The sequence below is a fragment of the Falco punctatus genome, assembly GCF_963210335.1.
Source record: "Falco punctatus genome assembly, chromosome: 6".
Taxonomy (NCBI): domain Eukaryota; kingdom Metazoa; phylum Chordata; class Aves; order Falconiformes; family Falconidae; genus Falco; species Falco punctatus.
In genome coordinates, this window is record NC_137585.1 from 13,831,442 (window position 1) to 13,844,791 (window position 13,350).

Below are 13,350 nucleotides of genomic sequence, written 5' to 3' on the forward strand. Positions count from 1 at the left end.
ATCATCATCATCATCACTATTAATTTTCCGACGTAATAACCGGCCCGTGGTTTTAGAATAAAATTTAACTTTCCGAAAAGAAACGGCACGATTTGGTTTCTTTTATACAAGTTGCCTTCCCCTACACAGCTAAGCTGTGGATAAAACCAGCTTTGATCCAAAAATTCTGGAGATTGCTAAACCGTCTTCGTTTCAGCTGGGCTGGGTCAAATTCTGCCCGCACCAGTTCGAAGGTTTCCAGCACCAGCATTCACATTGCATTTTTACAAATGACTTTATTATTATTATTATTTCTTTCCCCCAGGCACATCTTTAAAAGCAGATGCACATTTAAAAATATATCCGAAGCCGAACAAATGCTAGAAATAAAACATCAAAAGTGGCTACCCGTTCTCCCAGTTCACGTTCAGCACAGCTGCCCCAACCACAGCCTGCATGCCTGAGAGGAAGAACGGGCATTACAGGAGATACACATCTGTGTGTCTATATATATGTATACATACGCACACGCACACTTGAAGAAGTATAAATACGACGGTTTTAGAATCTTACATAATTATAAATAAGACGATTCTGGGATGTAAATAATCGTTGAAAGGCTTAAGCTTCTGTGTCTTGTTAATCGAGATCAGCGTTTCTCAAAAGGACGTTGACTGTCCCAGCGTCTGTACTGAACCTGTAGATGAAAGTGGTTAAATGAAACCAAATCCCGAAAAGATTTTTATCGCATATTGGGTGGCAGACAACGTTTTTACACCAGCTCTGCAATTCCTATTCTATCTGAAGGAATATTTCGTTGTGTCACGGAGGCAGCAGCATCCATGTACTGGGACTGGTTAGCTGGAGGAGGTGTTCCCAGGGTGTTTGGTAGAGCTGTTGGCCAAGAAAACTCCTTGAGTCATTAGTCGATTAACCTGAGACGAACATTTAGAAATCCTACGGACGAGGAGCCTTCGGAGCCTGGTTTTTGCTCATTTCGGCTGCATTTGTGTTAAATTATCTGCGGTGCACGTTTCGCTTTCGGGGTTCGTTTTCAAACCCTAGCCCCGGCATCCGCAGCCCACGTCTTTCCACCATCTCTCCCACCACTAAAACTTCTTTTTTTCTCCCTCCGAAAAAAAAAAAAAAAAAAAAAAAAAAAAAGGACAAAAGCTCACGAGGCAAAGAGGAAGAGCGACCGTCTCCTGCACAGTCGGGGCTACGCGGGGCGAAGGGCTCCCGCCCGCCGGAGCGGGACGGGTCGAGCATCCCTTCCCCCGGGGCGCGCCTCCGAGGGGCCGGAGGAGAAAAGGCAGGGAGAGGCAACTAACCTGCCGGGAAACGCCTCTTCGGGCTGGCATCTTCTCAGGAAGGAGAGAGGGAAAGTGAAGAGAGGAGACGACAGCTCTTCCTGCCGGAGCGGCGAGAGGTGCGGGGACCCGGGCGCCCTCCGCTCGCCCCCTACCCCGGCTGCTTCACACCAGTCCTCTCCCTCCCCTTCCCTCACGCGAAATTCAATCTCGCCAGGAAGCTACGCGTGTACATGTCTTTATTTCTCACTCAGGCGGGCTACTACAACAGATACGCTTTTTTTTTTTTTGGATAGATTCCCCTGAAACCGGAGCTTAATTTTCAACACCGGGGACAATGACAGCCAAACCCCTGCGAGGCTAGAGGGCCGGTGGAACCCTTCAGGGGAACTGGGACAGCCGCCCATAATAAAGCAATTAACCGAGAGCGGAGCTGGGAGCTGCCAGCTCCTTCAGGATCTCTCCCGGCGAGCTGAGAGGGTGCCACGGCTCGCCGAGCGGAGGGGGGGCTGTCACAACGCCCCGCGGAGCCAGGCGTGCGGAGAGGGCTCCGCCAGGGCGCACGGATTCATTGCATCCCGGGCTAGATCAGTGTCTCTCCATTGTCATCCTCCCCTTTAAAAAGAAAGAAAGAAAAAAAAACAACAAAAAACCACGAGAGAGAGAAAGAGAGAGAGGGAGAGGGAGAGGGAAAGAAAAAAAGTAGGCGGATTGCAATGACTGACTGCCCAATGGCAGCCCCGAGTCTCAGGAGAGTTACAGAGAGAGGGAGAGAGAGAGAGAGAGAGGCACTTTCTGCCATCCAAATCCCTTAAACCATCCTCATTCCAACACGAGAACCCACTGTAACAACTTCCAACCACTGAGACATGACAGGCAGGAGCCCAGAGGCAGCAGCAGCAGCGAGAGCAGCAGCAGCAGCATATACTCTGCACAGGGAGCAGCATTAGCACCAGGGGAATACTAGACACAACAATACAAACAAACAAACAAACAAACAGACAAAGCCCCCCCAAGCCCAAGGGACTGGATTCCAACTCAGATTCAAGCCACAGCTGACACCAAAAAGGGTGGGGAATTACGACCAGGGGGGGCCAGAAAGGAATAACCAAGGAAGCGAACTCCAAGAGTGTAAACGGGATTCAGCCATGATCCTTTTTTCATCTCGCAGTGTGTTACTCTCAGTGTATTACCCTCAGATTTTCCTCATCCTTACCAGTGGGAGTTACCTGTAAGTGATCCAGATTTTTTTTTTTTCTCTTCTCAAAATACTGTTTGAAATGACCCCGCTAGCAGCTACCTAGGGGCAATGCGCAAAGCAGAGGGAGCCGGGAGAAGCCAGCACGGGCGGCAGCTCCATGCAGTGCGTGGTGGTGAGGATGGTGGTGGCGGTGGTGGCGGCGGCGGAGGAGGTGCTGTGCCGGTGGCGGTGCCGGCGCCGCCGGTCGGACTTTGCCAGGGGAAGGTGCACACCGCCAGGTAACTCCCGGGGTTGCCCCGCCGGCGAGGCCGGGGCCCGGCGTGCCCGCAGCGGGGGCGGCGCACCTTGGAGGGCGGCGGGGCAACGGGGCACTGAGCGGCCGGCGTCTCCCCTGGGGACTCCGACCCCGACTCCTCCTCCCGCCAGACCGGAGATGGGCATCGCTTCGCGCTCGCCGGGGGAAGCGTGTTTCTGCGCGGAGATCCCGAGGAGCTCGGGGCTGCTGCGGCCGGCGGCGAGCGCCCCAGCCCCGCAGTCCGGGGAAATGCCCCCGGCCGCGGAGGCGCTTGCTAGCCGGCTGCCTTTGCTCCGGAGGGATCTCCAGTCCCGCGGTTAGAGCTGGCTCCAGGACCTTTTCCTTGTGAGGAAGGGGGTGGAGGTAGGGGTGGGGGAAATGAGAGTCGGTGGGTGGGACTGCAAGGAGTTTCGGTCTCTTTTTTTTAATATCTATATCTGTATCTAACGTTGCGGTGGATAAGTAGCGGCTGGGCTAGTCCGTGAGGGCTGCGGAGAGAGTGTCCGCCGTCGTGCTCCTGCAGGTCCCCCGGCAGGTCTCTGTCCCCGCCGGGCGCCGCGCTAGGGTGGCGGGGGTGGCGGGCCGGGGTCCCCGCGCCGGCCAGCCATGGTGCCGAGGGGAGCCGGGCTCGGCCGAGGCCGCCAGCCGGAGCCCGGAGGGGCTGCCGGGGAACTGTCAAGGGCTTCTGCGCTCCGGGCGAGACCTGACCAGGCTGTGGGGCAGCCGTGGGGCGAGGAGGGCGCTGGGGGCGGCCGGTCCCCCGGACGGTGGAGCCGGCTTAATGCAGGGACCCTTCTCCCTCCCCCGAGCATCTCCCCACGCCGGAGCCCGGCGTGCCCCGCCGCGCCGGCGCTCGGGGATCGGTCCCGGGGAGACTCCGGGGAGCGCAGCGGGGGTCCGGGTCCGGCCCGGGGGCCCGGCGGAGGGGCTCCCCTCGGCTCGGGCTAGCTGGGGTCGGTGATGTGGAAAACCCGCCTCGGTGTTCCCGGCCTCACATTCACCTCGGCTGCCGGGTCCGGGCGGATTTCCCTTCTCTCCCACCCCTGCACCGAGCTCAGACTTTTTTGCACCCCAGCGGGTGCAAAATTTGAGCTCCTGCCCCTGAACTGGATGTGCATCTATATATATGAATCTTTTCTTTTTTCCCTTTCTCTATGCATGCACAGGAACACATGCACATAGACAAGCACGTGTGCGTGTGTTCCTCCGTGTGTGCGTGTGCGTATTTTCTGTGGGCTACGGATAAATATAATCCACCACTATGGAAGAAAAGTAGGAATAAACACACCCATAAAAAGAAACTAAACGCCTATTTCTACATTCTTAATTCTTAATGAAATGCACATGTCTTGCGTACCGATTTTTAAAGGCGCTTGATTTATGGAGGCACGTTAGGTTTAATTCAGCCAGAGCTGCCCGTTTCTATTCACGGGCGGGATATGTCTGCTGGTAGGTGACCAATAGCTTGTAAAAAAAATTGCAGGGCTATCTTTTTTTTTTTAAGCAGGAGGAAGAAGTCGTAATAAATAAATAAATACGCCCTTATAATATAAGCGTAGCCATATTTTTCTCAAAACCGTAGGAAATTACTATCCTACAAAGTTTTCCTTCTATAAATAGTTCAAATCTTAAAACAAAAGTTTTAAACCGCACACCAGATGCTGGGATGCTAGCGGTTTCCCTTGCTGTGTGACATAATTATAAGGTCCGAAAGCAAAAGCTATAGAAGTATAATAATAATACTAAGGCGACTGCTGAGGGGAAATACAAGGGAAGCAATGCCTGCTTTATTTAGAGCGAACTGCTTGGGGATCTTTTGAGCGCTGCTCCGCGACAATGAGAAGTTGTTGCGGGTAAATAATGCTCCCTCGCCTTTCCCTGTGCCATCCCCGGTTCATCCCCTCAGCGGCAGGTCACTCGGAGCTGGACCCGCGGAGCCGGAGCCGGGGTGGCTATTGCAGCCCAGCAGAGCAGAAGGGAAAGGGATCAGAGGTGAAACCCAACAAAGCGGAGCCCCCAAGCAACGCGCACCTCCCTCCATCCATCACTCCAGAGGGACGGAGCCGGTTGCCTCCCTGGGAGACAGCAGCGCACCCGGTGCCGGCGGGCAGAGGCTGGCCGGCCCCCTCCCCGCACTGCCTCCGTGCCACCCGCGGCCCCAGCCCCCGGCCCAGCCCCCGGCCCAGCCCCCGGCCGGGCTCGCCCATCTCGGCCGTGCCCTGCCCCTGCCGCCCCCCTGCCGTGGCCCCCCGGGCGCGGGAGCAGCGGCGGGGACAGCCGGGCACGCTGCGATGCTTCGCCTCGCTCCCGTTGGAAAGTTAAAAGAGAGGAGTTATTTCAGTGCCTAATGGATAGTAGCCTAGCGAACTTGTGGTGTTTATCTTGTGGGTAAATATACTTCTCTGGCTTACTAATGGTAGCTTTTGAAGATTAAAGCATAGTAGAGCCTGTTCGAGCATTATCTTCTGGTGTCTGTTTCTGCTACCCTCGCTCTCTGGAGGGGAGGATGCTTCCCAAGCTGCTCTTTAGTGAGCTCCCATGGACTGTCAATAGTTATGTTAATTTTGCCCGAGATCTCTATCATCTTTGGGCTACGGGAGCAACTCCTCGGCTTCGGAGTTGCTGGTCCTTCAGGGATAGAGATGAAACTACCCGGCGCAATACTTAGCGGACGAGCGAACCGAGCGCAGGGTGTCTGTGTGTGAGGCGGAGCGAGGCGGGGGGGCACGGCTCAGCTCCGTTATCCCGCTAGGAAAGCTGTAAAGCAAAAATCCCATCGTGATGAAAGTGGGTTTTCAGAGTGAAAAAGACAATGATGAAATGAAATGTCATTTTAGGAATGAAAAAGGCACCGGGGCCTCAGTGTTCTGTGTGCGCTAGCTGGGAGGAAAGTTAAATTGGAGTAGACTATATCCAAAATTAGTTTAAAGAACCAACTCCTTTAAAAAAAGTGATTTCTATATTGTAGGTATGCTATCTGATAAAGTAATCTTCTTCGGCGCAATTGCCTACTAACCTTTGGCCCGCTGAGACACTGTAAACATTTTTACAACCAGAAGCAATTAGTGTCTGACTTGCTGAAAAAGAAAATTGACTGCAGCTAGAACAGCTGGTAGTAGGATGATCTATGCATTTTAATGCTCTGGACATATTTTGTTTAATTTATTTAATTATTTATATTTATATTTAAAATATAAACCTGACATTTAATAATATTGATGTAATTAGTATAAATGTCTAAACCCCAGGATTATATATAACACTGTCTGGCACTGTTTCTTGCAGTGCGTCTTTCAGTATGCATGTGTCTGTACACATATACATATTTAGCTTCTTCTAAGGAAGATGGTGCTACTCTAACTTTCCATTTGTGTACTCCTTTCACTGTTCATCTTCTTTAGGCATTCACCAGCACTTACGCATTCACCAGCAACACAAGAGTAGGTTCTTAAGAAGCTTATTTTGGGGATTATCTGCTGGCACATAGACAGAGTTAATTCAGTTATTGGCTATAAAGCGATTTGGAGTAACTCATAAGAGAGAGTGTGTGTATGTAGTAATAGCAGCATAAATCTTCAAAGCGTCTGTGTATTCTAACACCACAATACAGCAAATAATTTATATTAGTGAGTAGATATTACTGACTGGTTAGGAAATACAGAGGGAGAAAAATCCTCTGCACGTTTTGCACCTGTTCTGCAGATGCTCTCACGTCCTTACAATTTCACAGCCTTTACAACAGGGCTTCCCCACACTCAAGGGGAGCGGGTTAGAAGAAACACGTATTTTTCATATGCCTACAGGGGAGTACTCATGCCTAAATCCCTAAAGATTAGGACTGCTGGTGACAGTCCCCAGAGTTTGTCTCCTGACATGTGTAGTGCAGGAGGGAGCTGCAGAAGCAGAACACAGCCAACCTGCTCTGCAGTGCAGAGCCTTCAAGGGAAGGGCAGGCATAGCTTTGCTGTTCATATCAACCAGAGTGACTGATGCTCCCACATTAGCTGATACAGTCAGAGCTACACTGGTTGGTCCACTCTTCCCATCCCCATTAGATCGAGGCTGTATTGACCTCTGTGATAGAACTGTTTGCTGTGGGAACAGGATTGTCTCTGGCTCAGTCACTGGACTGTGATGTAAATCCATCATTTCCCTGCTTTTGCACCTTGTTCATCTTACAACTGAGACTCTGTACCCTTTAGGGTGGGTTTGCTCTCTCAGCTTCTATTTGTGTACTGTCCCATGCCCGAGGAGAGCTCTGTGGAGATCCTTAGCTACTCCTTTTACATGGTACTGTAATAATAGTAATCTATAAGAGGATTTGGAATGGAACTTCAACTTTACTGTGCCCCAGAGATGTGTTGGCTTAGAAACAGAACAGATGAACCTCCAAAAGGTATTGATTGTTCTCAGGATCACCTAAAGCTAATGCTTTTGCTCAGCAGAAACAAGGAAGGGGGCTTGGGCTGGGCTGCCAAAATCACTGTGAGCTTGGCTTACCTGCCTGATACAGGCTATTTTCCTATACTGAAGCAGCCACACAAAGATGGGACAGTGATTGTGATATGACTTCTTGGTAGCTCTAGAAGATAGAGTACACCATTTCTTGGAGAGACCCAGACTAAAATTCCCTGTCTGAAACCACAGAGCTTTGGTGTATCTGTGACTGGCCACCCTGCTCCCTGCCATGAGCTAGGCCAAGCATTCAAGTTCTGAATATCCTTGAATCCAAATGCATTTCGATGTAGGCAACTCTCTTAATCCTTTGTGGCAAACAGGTTTTGGCAATTAGATGTCCAGCATGCTTTAAAATGGAAAAAAAGTAATGACTTCAGTAATTATAAGGAAAGATGGAAGCATCTAGAATTTGTAGGATGACAGTATGGAATTATTACATGTGTTGCATTACTAACATAATGTAACAAGTGGGTATAAAGCAACATGAAATATTCAGATGAGTAGGTAAGATTAAATGCAGATATGCTTGCATATTAATCAAAGAACAAGGCTAATCCCTCAGAAGACAATCTTTCAAAGGAGGTGTTAAAGAGCTAAACAAAGCAAGCTGCAATTATACAGTTAAGACTGATAAACACATTTTATGCAATGGAAAAAATGCACCACGTGTGCCTGGCAATGTGGCATGCTAAAGGTAGAATGGTGCCAGGTGTTTTCTTAGTGCATGGGACTGTGTAATTTGGACCAAAATGCTGTCAGAGAGATTCCTAACCTCCAAAATACAGTTTAACCCTCTACTCCTCCCAAGTTACCACAAGCATCAGAAAGCTGGGACCAGCTACAGACCAAAGGAGATCTGCAGATGTGCTGACACCATGCGTTACAGAACTGGTTAATGTTGCAAGCCTGATTTCTTCAGCCTGTAACCTTTGCATGTCATTTTACCCTCAATGGACTCTCATTGGTGTCTTTCATGCATGATGGCATAACACCTCTACCTGCTAGCTACCTGTCAGATGGCTTTTTGCAACTCCAGGTTCACCTGCCTGCTTGATTCTTCTCATTGTTTTTGGTCTTTCCTCCTTGATGCTTCACTGCCTTCCTGTACAGCATTACCCCAACCTGCCCCAGGAATATAACTTCTATAGCATTACAGCAGCACTCTACATAGAAGAGTATGAGGACCAGTCATGAGAACCATGACCAAAATATCTACACATGAAAGCAGAATCTCCACGACTTCTGGGTTCTAAGACTGTGCCATGCACATGTGAATACCCTGGCAATAAGCTGAACCAACTTGTCACCAAAAGCTTCGGATTTAGAAGCCCAGAATTACTTGGGAGGCTAAGACAGACCAGGAGATCAGACACAGGAGTGCCCTGGAAGAAAAGCCAAGGAAGGCAGATTCCTGGAGAATGCCTTTCAGTCCTTTAAGGGTTCTTAGCACCCTCTCCTCTTTTACTTTCCCTTCAATCCTCCCCCAAAGGTAAAAGGATACATTTTCCCCCCACTGTGGAGAGTTGCATAGGACTTGCTGGCTACTTCTTGTAAAGACAACTCCTATGTGTTTGCTTTTGCCACAGCACATGCATAAGGAGTGTTGCAAATACTTCAACTAGAGCAAACTTGAAGATATAGAGACTTAAAAGTGTTTTCTCAGTGAATTTTTCTGCCCATATGCAATATATTTCTGTGACTTCTCTCTTCTGTTACTGCCTAAATGTTGCTAAGACAAACCCTTAGATAAACCACTGAGTTGTCTTTTCCACACTTTTCCCTCAGACTTCCTTCTAAAAGGCAGTTTTCTTGACAGTGTCATGGAGCTGAAAGTTAGATGCCTCATTCGGTTCTAAGAGAGTATAGGCATCTTTTCTGAAGTTAAGATATTTAAGGCCAAATAATTGCTTTCATCATAAAAAAAAAATATCTTTCTTCCACTAGGACCTGATAGCAAAATGATTATCACATATAATTATTTTACAGAAAATCATATCTTCTTTAGAAAATCTAAAGACAGGTTAAATTAGAAAGTTATTGTATCTTTTTCTAGAAATAGTTTTAATAATGCATATGGTTTGTACCCATGTCATAGTTACAGTTTTGAAGATTTATTTTCTTTTCAGCCTATGCTTGCAGATCGTATTTCCTTCGTGGCAGGAACCCACAAAGGATAAAATTCACGTTTATGCAAAAATCCCACTTAATCATCATGGTGAAATACTCTTTGTTCCAGCTCTTTGTTCAAGGTCAAATTTCACCCTGAGTTCCTGAGTAATAAGAAAAAACAGGACATCCAGTGGTATTGCAAGTGTGCAAATGAGGGCAAAAGCTAGCCTCAGATGTTTAACATGTTGCAGAATAATTTTCCTCTGTGAAGTGGCACCAAGTCCACTGGTCACTCTACTGCATATCCCAATTTTTTAATTTGAAGTAGAGCCACCCTTTTGCAAATCAGTGGCATCACTTTCAAAACGGATTGAACTCTAGGGACTTTCCTGGCAGATTTGTGGTGCAAAGATAATGCTGATGAGTTGCATCTTCTACCAGCACATACCTGGAATGCACAAGGCAGGCATTCAAAAATATTTTCTTCTGGACGGCCATCACTGTAGACCTGTGTAGCATTTTGGGAAGCTCTTATATCTTGTCTTTTCATCCCTGAGGGCCTAAGGCTTCTCTCCGTTGGGGTTACGTCCACAGCTCAGCAAGTTAATAAAGCGGGAGCGATGCTGCTGCTCTCAGTGGAGTGACACTGGTGCCAGTGAGAGGAGAACCAAACAAAAAGTCAGCACAAGCCTTGTTCTTCCAGTATCCATTTGAGTACAGCCTTGGCCCAGGCTGCCATATTATGCAATTTAAAGGGAATGTGGCCATAGTTCCCGAGAACATACAGCAAAAGAAATATTAATAGGAGGCCGTGTCAGACAAAACCCAAAATCAGTTCTATGGGCTATTGAAAGAATCATTATGGCCTCTGGTGAAAGTAAGAGCTGACACAGAAACAAAACCTTATTTATTTTGTGAGGGGAGAAGCACTTCAAAAGCACTGCAGCATTTGCTCATTATGCATTGTGGGGCAGCCCAGCTTTCAGAGCTGGAAGTAAGTGTAAGCCCATAAAGATATAAACCACTATCTTCCTGCAAGTAGGGCCTGGAAAACAATTTGAGGTGTGTTTTATTTGGAATTGTTTAAGTGCTGAAGTACTGGGACTGGATATCATATCCACCCTCCTAATCTGACTGAAGTGAGACATAATTATGAAATGTGACTACTATTTAATAATAGTTTCTTTCATTCAGGGATCATAAGTGAACTAATCCTCCAGTATTCAGGTGAATTGGGCAAGGATCATTTCACTTACCACTTGGGTGGAATGCAGCAGCTCCTATGTAGCGCCCAGCAGAGCTGTATGGACATGTAGGACCAGCGCCAGTCCTGACATCCCTGGCAGCAAGGCAAGAAAGCATCTGAAAAAACCCAGGTGCATCTCTAATTAATCTGGACCCTGGCGAGGGCAGTAGGATAGCCCCTCTAAAGATGATGCTTTTCCATGGTGGCTTTCACTCTGCAGTGAAGACAAAGTCTGAGACTGGACCAATGCCTGGGATGCTGAATAGCAGTATCCTGACTTCTGCCTGCCTCAGTTTCCCACAGCTTTAATAGGGCAATAACAATGCTGGCATGGCTTGGAAGTAGGGGAGGGGCAGGAGAGAGAAAGCTGCCACAGCACTTTGAAAATGGAAAACACGGCGTAAGTGCCACATCATTACTTTCAGTGACTCTTTTCCAACCACAAGCAGCAAAGACAGCATGATTACATCTCATCTGAAACATGGCATTGCTATCACCTACTTCACCCCCACGTCCAGTGCAGTCTCGGGGAGAGGGCAGAGGGAAAATGCTGCTTACCAAAGTCATGAGCATCACTTCTGACAGTGCTTCCTCCTTCCGTGGGAGCCAGGCAGCCTCCATAGGCACAGCGAAGCAAGGCTTGGCCAAGGAGAGCGGCTGGCCTCAGGGTGCGAGGTGGCTGGTGGCAGGCTGGGTAGCAGGCAGGACATGGTTAAGGGAGTGCTGAGGGGAATGGCAGCATCTCTCATGACTCCTTTGGCTGCTTGCCAGGGAGCCATGTGACTCCTTGGTTAAAAGAGTCCTCTCAACCATGAGACACTTTTTTTTCCCCCTCTGGTTGTACCTTTTCTTTTCTGAAGTTAAAAGAAAACAAAACGTACCCACAAAACTTTCCACATTAAAGTTATATTGTAGTCCAATGACTCAGAGTGAGAAATTCATGGGGAATGAAGAGGAAGGGGAACATTTCTGAATCAGACCTGTTGTGCTGAGCCTTAAAGGAGAGGAGGATTTTGCTGGATGGAGAACAGCACTGCTGTATAGCACAGTGAGCAAGGAGCAAAGGACAGGGCTTAAATCTATTCCCTACTGCTGTGGACTACTGCTAAATCTGTCAGGGTAGCCTCAAATCCAGTGGACTATGATGTTACCAAAAGGGCTGAGGGTGGGAGTGCAAATAAATATGGCTTCATCTGATTCATAGTAAATTCCTTTTTCTCCGCTCCCATGACCTAAAGGGTACATCACCTAGTTTTACAGTTTTTGGTTGTTTTCATTTATTGGCACCTCTCATCACAGTATCTGAGCACTGCACATAATAATTAGATTGGCACATCCCTAGCAGACTTCCTGGAGTCTTTTGTTCTTCTCCCTTCTCTGTCTCTGGGGAGCTCTGCCTAGGGTAGGTGCTTCTGAGGGGAGGGATGGGGTCAGGTTATTGTTGTTAATGTCACTCTGGTTATGTTGTAAAAGATGTATCAAAGAGGAAGTTCTTGCACTATGACCTAAAGGTCATCAGACTCAGGATTAGTCTAATCTCTGAAAGTTTGTTCCCTAGACAGATCCTTTCGACCGAGAGTAACTTACCTCTGGGCTCAGAGCTTTGTCTTGTGTTTTGTGATCTTCATTGTTCCAGAGGAGCTCAACAGCCCTGGCAGAGGCAGAGGTTGGTCTGTCTTCTCTTGCTGGGCCATGATCCACTAATTGCCATGTGGAGATTAGGTTTCACACCTTGAACTGGGGATGAAAGAGAATAGGAGAGGCGAGAAGGACTTGCACGCAGAGGCAATGTGCACAGCATAACTTCACCTGGACACATGCTATCTATTTGGAAGTTGGTATGCTGTTTTCATGGTCAAAGCTGAGAGAAAACGGGCAAATGATTTTGCAAATTGTCAGCCATGCAATTTTCCAGGCATATCCACCTGTTTGGCTCTCTTGTAGACTGCACTGAGTGGCTGGAAAAGCTGTGGCTGGAGACTGGCAAGTTCAGGGGCGTCCTTTAGCCAGTAGCACACCATGCAAGCAGGACTGAGCGTGTGGGGGTGCCAGACAGAATCTAGAAACAGCAGCGGCTTGCTCCTTTGCAACCCCAAATGCAGACATGTTTCTGAGCAGAACCAAGGCATCCTCTTGGTGTAAATACTCACTTTTAAGGAATGAACTTGAGACAAGCATGTGTGCCTGCCCCTGTGTGCTCCTCTCCTCTCCCCACCCCAGCTGCACAGCGTGCCAAAGCCAGCTCCTCGGCAACAAGACTTGGCAGGTGGCACCTGATGAGATAATCATGCCCCTGGGACATTAGGAGGCATGAGGTGCAGCCAGGTGCTCCTAATCTGTCCATGGGTGTGATTTTCTGTGGTAACCACACCCTCAAGTGTTGTCTTACTGCAATTAGGAAATTTGTTCGGTTTAGGTCAAGTACTTCTGTTAGGGTGCTCTTCACATCTAACATGTGTTGGCGTGGCAGGAGCATGTGGATGGCCAGGGTCAGGCAATGCACTGTGCTGAGTGGTGTTTCTGCAGCTGATAGAGAAGAAATCCTACTTACCACTTTGCACTCTGCTTATTTCCAAACCTGGACCTTCCCTTCACAAAGACCCTTCACAATGATCTGAGCATTAATTCAGGTGCAAATAAAACCAAATGGAAACGGCTCCCTTGGACAAGACACTCCATTTCTGATGTGTCACAGACAAGGAACCTTGTTGTAAGAGTTTGACACTTTTGCTTCCTGGGATTTCCATTTTGC

General features: G+C 48.4%; 1 protein-coding gene across 1 annotated transcript in view; it reads left to right on the forward strand.

Moving 5' to 3' along the window:
* Nucleotides 1–1,593: 1,593 nt before the first annotated feature.
* WNT7B (Wnt family member 7B) overlaps nt 1,594–13,350 on the forward strand; it is a 115,867-nt gene continuing 104,110 nt past the window's right edge. Inside the window, exon 1 of the mRNA XM_080393372.1 lies at nt 1,594–2,520. Within this exon, the coding sequence (XP_080249498.1) occupies nt 2,438–2,520 (83 nt within the window). The 5' untranslated portion in view covers nt 1,594–2,437. The remainder of the gene's footprint in view (nt 2,521–13,350) is intronic.